Source organism: Protomyctophum bolini, assembly GCF_963924005.1.
Source record: "Protomyctophum bolini genome assembly, chromosome: 8".
NCBI lineage: Eukaryota > Metazoa > Chordata > Actinopteri > Myctophiformes > Myctophidae > Protomyctophum > Protomyctophum bolini.
This window is the reverse complement of record NC_137869.1, coordinates 23,804,940-23,813,689: the sequence shown is the minus strand read 5'-3', so window position 1 is coordinate 23,813,689 and position 8,750 is coordinate 23,804,940. Positions and strand designations below refer to the sequence as shown.

Below are 8,750 nucleotides of genomic sequence, written 5' to 3'. Positions count from 1 at the left end.
TACAGTGTCAGTCCGCCTTCAACCATGGGTATATGGATACCATATGTACAGTCTATCAACAATGCATATAATGAGTACAGTCTCATCAACAATGAATGTGTGAGTGAATATAAGTGAGTCTGTTAATAGTTATCCTCAAAAGGCATGATCTGTCATGGTTTTGTAGTGTGCATCCCCGCAGTCCATGTGCAAGTGAAAATAAACGAACCCACCACACCTGCTTGAAGTACAGGTGTGTGCGTGTAGATATGGGAACCGAACGAACATACCATAATGCATTCCTTTTTTTCGAGAGCCTTTGATCACGAAGGCACCCCGAGATAACATCCACAATTATTTCATTAGACTGTATGTCCCTTGGCAAAAGGTGAAAGAACGTCTCCAATTCTACCATTGTATGAAGACTTTACTGAGAAAATAATTTGTACCTAATCTCACTCTAAAATGGCACTTACTTCTTGGTACAGGAATATATACCACAGACTATAACCATCACTAGACATTTGGTGAATAATATTCAGGCGATGGCTGTAGATTACAATAAGCGTCTTAACTTGGAGGTTTCCGGTAGGTCTGACTCAAAATCCTTTGATTCCTTTTCATTTGCATTGACTTTTTTCATCTTCTTCAGAGGTACAGTCTGTGTACTGTCCACCCCAAGCTCTCCCTGCAAAACAGAACAGAAATACACATTTTAGTGGTAAAACTAGAATTTTGCGGATCTTTGGCCCGCTCATCCTAGCGCCACGCGTCGCAAATAGGAAGAAGGCAATAGCGGGAGGGCAATATTGTTTTCTTTTTTTTCAACACAGGATGTTTTCATATAGCCTTGTAGTTGCTTGGAAAGTGCAAACTTGGCAACCTGGCTGAGTGGCCCTATTTTTTGTTTTGCTTGTTTTTATTTGCGTATAAAAGCAAGCATGGCAAGTGGCAATGTTTCTATATACCTATATAAGTTGCTTACATTCAAGCAAATGTGGAAACCTAGCGGGAATACTGTACTGTACTGTACTGTACTGTACTATACTGTACTGTACTATACTATACTGTACTGTACTGTACTGTACTGTTCTCCTCTGTAGACTGTACTGTACTGTAGTCCTCTGTACTGTACTGTACTATATTGTTGCATACTGTGCCGTGCGGTATCATACTGAACTGTGCCATACTGTACGGTACTGGACCATACTGTACTGTACTCTACTGTACTGTACCATACCGTACCGAACCGTACCATACTGTACTGTACAATACTGTACCATACTGTACCGAACCGTACCATACTGTACTGTGCCATACTGTACTATAGCGAACTGTACAGTACTTTACTGTGCCTTCCCATACTGTACAGTACTGTGCCCTAGTGTATATGACTGTACTGTACTGTACTGTACTATAGCATACTGTGTTGTACCGTACTGCTGTGCCTTGTGTGTGTTTGTGCGCGTGCGTGTGTGTGTGTGTGTGTGTGTGTGTGTGTGTGTGTGTGCAGTGGAAAGTGGAGGGGGCAGGGAGTGGGGAATTTGTGATGTAATTTGCATCACAGTGAAATGTTGCACAATAACAGTGTGTCTGACAAAAGTAATATTTGTACAGTAAATATGGCAGTTGTGGGGAAGCCATGTAGTGCATATGGATTCTGACAAAAGTAATATTTGTACAGTAAATATGGCAGTTGTGGGGAAGCGATGTAGTGCATATGGATTCGGGTAGCGTGCAGGATTCTTTGTGCATGGAGAGTCTAGGTAACTCCAGGTGCTTTAGTCCATACAGTGCTCGGATCATATTTTGTAGCAGGCTGTATACAGTAGAATAGATGTTGTGCTACTGTCTATTAAATTTGGGTCTGATCGATCGAGATCAATCAATCAATCAATCAATCAATCAATCAATCAAACTTTATTAATAGCATAGCAACAGAAAAAATAACATACAAAGGCGGACATGAAATCATAAATGTTTCCACAGTTTAGAGACAAACCTGACCGAACTCAATACAGGGTTAGTCAGAATATAAATCATGCTCTTTGCAGAATCAGACGGCCTACTATACATACATTGTACATGAGCTTCCGCAGCACAGCGGAGCAGGTGGGTACACGGACAATGACAAACACTTGGCTGCATCGTGGCACTTTTAAGCCTCAGGGCTGTATTTTGCGTGTCTTAAAGTACTACCAGGTCTTATTCCCTAACTTGAGTAAACTAAAGACCTGGAGGCATGATCAATGCTCTTTGGCCACTCAGAATAGCCAAATGGCATTGATCACGCCTCCAGGTCTTTAGTTTACTCAAGTTAGGGAATAAGACCTGGTACTTAAGACACGCAAAATACAGCCCTCAGTGTCATGCCATATCGATGAGCCACATTGAGTTTCTGCATACTGCTCTTTCTGTAGAGCCACCACAAGTGGGCAGAATTATACATAGATCCAATGCTGATCCTGATTTTTTATGTCGAAGTATCCCTGAACAAGGCACTTAACCACCCACTGCTCATAATAATTAGGATGGGTAAATGCAGAGGACAAATTTCACATACTAAGTGCAAACTAGTGGGTACCATATTATTTGATATTGTTATTATTCGTATTAGTATTATTACATATACCTCCTGAATGTCCAGTTTTGCTTCGTGAAGGTCCCACCACAACAGCCCAGGTCTGATAGTGTTTCTCTTTGTTGCCCCTGTGATTACCAAAACATAAATAAAAACATAAAAAACAAAATGATTTGGAAATCTGAGGCTTGATAAGAGTAGGAATTTCTGTCACAGTTAGTCAAGGTTGATGGGTTCTTAGCTGACAGAAAAGTTGGTGTTATTTTTTATTTTTTTTACTTCGAATTTATTTCCACATCAATACGTTGATATATGATAAATACATGCAAATATGGATGTTAAGTTAAGTATGGATGTTAACGGAAAATAAGTTTCTCCATAATTAAAAAAAGCATTTCATAGAATTATCACTAAGAAATGTGACTGTCGCAGCCTTATACTGCACTGTTCACTTTTATTTTGTCCTCAATTTTGAGGAGGATCTAAGAACAAGAACAAGAATGTCATTGCCTGCAATGTTGTGCCACAGCTGTATTGCAGCCAGGTGCAACATGGCTATACAAATCAGAGAAATCTTCTCACCTGTTGCGTAGCTCACCACGACCCCGACCAGTATCACTGTACCGGTCGCCACCGCCCCAAAGTAGAGGTAGGACATGGAGTAGAAGTCATGTACACCCCTGGTTCAGGAAAAATAACACATAACATAATTATGTTATGAATCAGTTTGTGATCAATCATTCCATTTATAATTTTCCATTACTTTCTATTTCAGTAACTAGTACTAACTGGCATGCACAATGTACAGTACAATGAACTGTTGCTTTTACTCTTGCACTTCCCATGTTCAACCTATCTTCATATAATTGGTCCTCACTAATGCTCATTATAATAAGGCATTATCTATAGGTCTGTGTCTCAGACCCACCTACCAGCGACGTCATCATCAACCTTGTGGGTTAAATTTAAGAAAGCAAGTATGTATAAACTGCAGGTTGCCTATAATGATTGCATGCGTATATTATTGAACAAACCAAGGTGGAGCAGTGCAAGTGAGTTATTCTGTAGTGTGGGAGTATACACTTTTCATGCCTTACTGAGAAACTTAATGTATAAATTTATGTGTCGGCTCAATGAGTCTCAAAACTGTATAATTATGCTGCTATGTAACCCCAGCTTCAGTAGCACTAGGTACCAGTGCTTTTTGGAAGCACTGGTATGAATGTTTATTGTAAAAATCATGTTTTTATGGGTTAGGGGTGTTTCTTCTCTGTATGTAGTGTTTTATGTTATCTGTTGTTTATTGGACCCTGAGTCTGAACAAATAAAGTTGATTGATTTATTGATTGATTGATTAGACATTAGGCAAACAAGATACAAAAATATTATTATATTTCAATGTTTATTAACCGGAGAATGGCTTCCATTATAGCATGTTAACTTTCCAGGAATAGGAAGCCTGCCGTTTCTATTAGCTTGGATTCCCCATCAATGATTTTACTGGTAGCCAGTGGTATAGGTTTGGTACTTTAAAGTACATTTCGATGCCAATACCTTTGCACGACACATTTTTGAATACTGAACTTGGACTTGTTCTACACTAGGGTATAGCTACTTTTACTTAACTAAAACAGTATGAGTACGTCTTCCATCACTGCATGTCAGTCAGTACATGACTCACCCATGGACACCCATGTCCTGCTGCTCAATATAGACACCCAGCCGCGTGTGCACATGGGCAGTGCTGTTGCCCAGCGTGCCATTCTTATCCGGACACTCGGCTGTGGGGCTGGGCAGGACTCCCATGGTTTCGGCACTTGGCGGATAAAGCGTCGAGCCGATGGCCAGCCACACCGAGATGCCGAACCCCGCTATTACACCTGCAAACACCCCCTAGAAGTCAGGCAGGAGGGACACAAGGATGAACTAGGTTTGATCAATGAACCTATCAGGCTCCTTCTAAAAATGTCTTTTAAATCCCCCATGTTGCTATTCCTATCAGTGGTGCTCAATTTTCTCATATCAAGTAGGACCACCCAAAACTATGCTGTATGTACAGTATGTACAGTATACATGTATCTACCGTTGGTCAGGTCAGACGGTCAGGTCTATCCATCCATCAGTTTTACCTGAACCCCCATATTTGACCCCCCACACTGACAAGCACTTTGAATGTAGGAGAAGCATTATTACATTTGGTTGTTTGTTAGACTAGTTCCACAGGTAATTATTGTGAAAATAGATAATCTAGACTACAAGTGCCTTGTAATGTGAGGCGTTGTGAGCTTATGAGGCGTGAGGCATTGTGAGGCTATTTCGCTTTTTTGAGGGGTGCTAGCCCCTCCTATGTCCAGCTTTGAGGGATTATCGTAACACAAACATTGAATACCATTAATAATGAATAGCCAGCTTTGAGTGTTTGTGCAAACACAAAAATTGAATGTCATTGACAATGAATGGCCAGTTTTGAGTGTTTGTGTAAACACAAACATTGCGTAAGCACAAACATTGAAGACGAAGGTGAGGACGCAAATTGTGATTGGCCGGAATGAGATGATGTATGATGATGTATGATGATAAGAGCCACTACTTTTCAACCTATCTTCATATAATTGGTCCTCACTAATGTTCAAGATAAAAATGTCTTCTACTCAGTCTGTGTCTCATAGGAGGGCTGTATAGGCAGTTCTGACACCCGTCCACCAGTGACATCATCGATGGGGAATCCAAGCTAATAGAAACGGCAGGCTTTCTATTCCTGAAAGGTTGCAAAAATGGAAGCCATCGTTCTCATGACAATAAAAATCTAAATATTGTTTAAAAAAATATTGTTTAAAATAAATCTGCCTAACGATGATGTCACTGGTGGACGGGTTTATGAACTGCCCATGGCCCTCCTATGAGACAAAAATGAGAGAGAAGAAAATGGTGCTATTTATCATGAACATTAGTGAGGACCAATTATATGAAGATAGGTTGAACAGTGGTGAAGTGGTCCCATTTTTGAGTGGTGCAACCACTCCTATAGACAGCTGTGTGGCTGTGTCCCTGGGTCTGTCCCTGTGACCTGTGTCCCTGGCTGTGTCAGAGCACGGAAATAGCGTTATATTGTTTGTTCACCACCAAGTGTCACTGTTGCACAGCCTAACACACAGACACAGGCCAGGTAGGAGGGCTTTTACAGTACAGTACCACTCACTTCAGACGGGTCTAATTGTTCTTATATTATTTGATCATCTGGGGACCCACCCAAAAAGACCCACAGAACCATTGCACTTCCACTGAAGGGGAACAGAAAAGTGGGTACATGCCGCCTTCTGGAAACGCGGGACTGCAGTTATGATAACACAGAGCCGATTGCAGCCTGCTTTACTGTCGCACACCGCACGTACACGTCACAAGAGGTTCAGGTTGCTTGAAATAAAATGCAAGATAAAGTACAGCCACATCACTCACCGGCCTGTTGGTAGCTGGGACAAACATCCCCAGGATGAAAGCTCCCAGCAGCGGTCCGCTAACAACACCCATTACTGTGAAAGATCCCTGTGAGGAGGAAAGCACACACCAGTCAACTAGTTAGGTCACTTATCTCATACATGATGACACATCTCATCAACACACTCATCAACTCAGAAGTCAGAGCAAGACCACATTAACCCTTCTGGCATTCCTATTTATTTGTAGATAGCTATTTAACATGAACATGTTAGGCTAGTAAACAAACAGATCTACAGCCCAGGAGAGATAATTGCAACGATATCCAAACTACCATAAAGAAGGTGCCGCTACTAGTGATACCTGCATATTATCTTTACTGACATCTAAAGAGTAAGGGAGACCACCTCCATCCACTGCGCATGTTCGAGTGTATACAGTAGTCTACCGTATATTAACAAACTACCACAGCGGTTCTCAAACGTTCAAAACGGACCCCCATCTGAAAATGCTACCAGGGACCCCCCAGAAGAGAAGATGTACATGTTAAAAGAAATTCCAGACATTTTCGATATTTTTCAATTTTTGAATAGTCAACATATTCATGGGTAACCTACCCCATGGGTACCACTTTGAGAACCAATGCTTTACCATTGACTGCTTAAAATAACTGCCAGAATTGTGCCTTATATAGTGTTGCCCTCCAGCAGTGTGAATACCTGTAGAACGCCCCAGTCCAGTAAGGAGGAGAGAGCAGCCACGGTGATGCAACCAACACCATACATCAAGGCTGCAGGGACATGGACACATGGAACAGTCAGGAGGTGAATACGATATAATAGACATATAAAGGTAGATCCCCTTTACGGCCCTGGAGCGTATGTGCTCAAGGGAGGGGAAAACTTTCCCGAGATTCCTTGCGAAGCCCCGCGGAAGCATGAGCGTGCATCATGTTCGGGTCTGTAAGTCCCAGAAAAGATGCACTGTAATTGGCCAGTAATCACTTGAGTGGTAACGTGCCTTTCACACTTCCGCCGTACTTCCTCCCTCAGTGTAAATTCTTGCGCCCCTCCTTCAACACACATCACTCCAATGAGGCATCTATTTTTGTAATATCTATGGTGAATACCACCACAGACCACACCACCGGGTTTATTAGTACAGCTACAAACTCCAGCTCAGGTTGTGGGCCTAGCCCTAGAATGGCTACATACAGTATGTACAGTATTTCACATACAGAGCCATAGAACAGTCTGCTTAACTTCTATTCAGGTTGTAAATTGGCGGCCTAAATGTGATAAATGCTCCGTTTGTACTCACCCATTAAATAATTCCAAAGACGTGGAGTGAAATATGGTCCTCTAGTTTTATATCCATGTGAAAGTTCTGGCACAAAACGTGTATTTAGTCAATTATCTCCACTTTTCACGAGATGCACACGGACATCTTTCTCTCACGGGCGAGGGGGGGGGCGGAATGATCGCTGGACTGATTTTACGAATACGTCCTGTTTACCACAGACGTCATCACCAATTTACCAGGGAAACACAAAAGTTTGGGTCACACAATTGGCAGGTGGTGTGATTAATTACCCAGCACCTATCGCAAGGCACTAGCCATGAGGCAGGAGCCTATCTCCTGTTTCTGTGGTGTAAGTACACCCCCTGGACATGACGCTAGTATGTCGCAGGGACTTACCCCCAATCCAACCCTTGATGCTGAGTGTCAGGCAGGGAGACACTGGGTCTTTGGTATGACCGGGCCGGGGATTGAACCCCGACCTCCCAGTCTCAGGGCAGACACTCTAACCACAAGGCCACTGAGCTGAACACTAATCAATAGAATAATGGCTAAGAAGATAATCAACTAATCTTAACAGTACAAGACACTGCCCCCGCTGCCACCCTTAGATCTCCATATACGGAGCTGACCTGTTCTGACATTCCATATGTTGATCTGACCACATCAAACCCTGTACACTCAAGCCACGCTCCATATATGGCCAGTACAGAATTCATTCCATAATGATCTGACCCCCCCATGCCAAAGTGCCAGCTCTCGCCCAGCAGTCTGCTGTCACCTAGGCGGATGCGTGCACACGATCTTGCCCTTTAGGGCCCTCAGGCATCTTGCTAGTATAATTGGTATGGTACAGTATACATTTTTTCTGTTATGAAAAACAAAAAGGAGGGGAAAAAAAGTCAAAAAGAAAACCTTCAATCCGCAAAAATAGAATATTGACAAATATTGTCTACCACAAGCCTGAGCTCTAGTGAAGACTCATGTTGACCTACAGAGTCCTTTGTTGATGAGAATCATTCGCTTCTGGGATAAGTTGGGAAAGTTGGGCTTCAGAAGGTCCTCCATGGTAACGGCTGCCATTGCATTGATGCTTGTTGATGCCGTGCTGAAAAACAAAAAACTAGGTTCACAGCTTTCACAGAACAATCACTCTACCTGTGGAACCCCTTCCAAGCTTGCACATTTAGGTTTTGAAGCTGCAATCTGGAACACATTTTAACGTACAAAACGTAACGTAACCAAATTGAACCCTTACTCCTGATTTGTACTTGGTTACACACAGTGTCACACACCGGAATAAGCTGTTCTACAAGCTCACAACACGTCTAAAGTGTCCATTTGTACACTTTCAGAGTTAGATTAACACTGGGGACTTTACTATGTAGGAGGGATATACAGATTGATACTGTATCGTGGATACAATCACCTTAAACAGCACTATGTAACTTTCCTC

The 8,750-nt window shown here is 42.3% G+C and overlaps 1 protein-coding gene across 1 annotated transcript in view; it reads right to left on the bottom strand.

Annotated features, from left to right (window-relative positions):
- The window catches only part of slc5a5 (solute carrier family 5 member 5), an 18,310-nt gene continuing 9,560 nt past the window's right edge, over positions 1-8,750 (bottom strand). The window contains exons 10-16 of the mRNA XM_080770413.1: positions 8,290-8,402; positions 6,715-6,785; positions 6,017-6,103; positions 4,242-4,453; positions 3,143-3,240; positions 2,612-2,688; positions 1-667 (exon numbers count right to left, since the gene is read on the bottom strand). Of these exons, the coding sequence (XP_080626539.1) occupies positions 536-667; positions 2,612-2,688; positions 3,143-3,240; positions 4,242-4,453; positions 6,017-6,103; positions 6,715-6,785; positions 8,290-8,402 (790 nt within the window). The 3' untranslated portion in view covers positions 1-535. The remainder of the gene's footprint in view (positions 668-2,611; positions 2,689-3,142; positions 3,241-4,241; positions 4,454-6,016; positions 6,104-6,714; positions 6,786-8,289; positions 8,403-8,750) is intronic.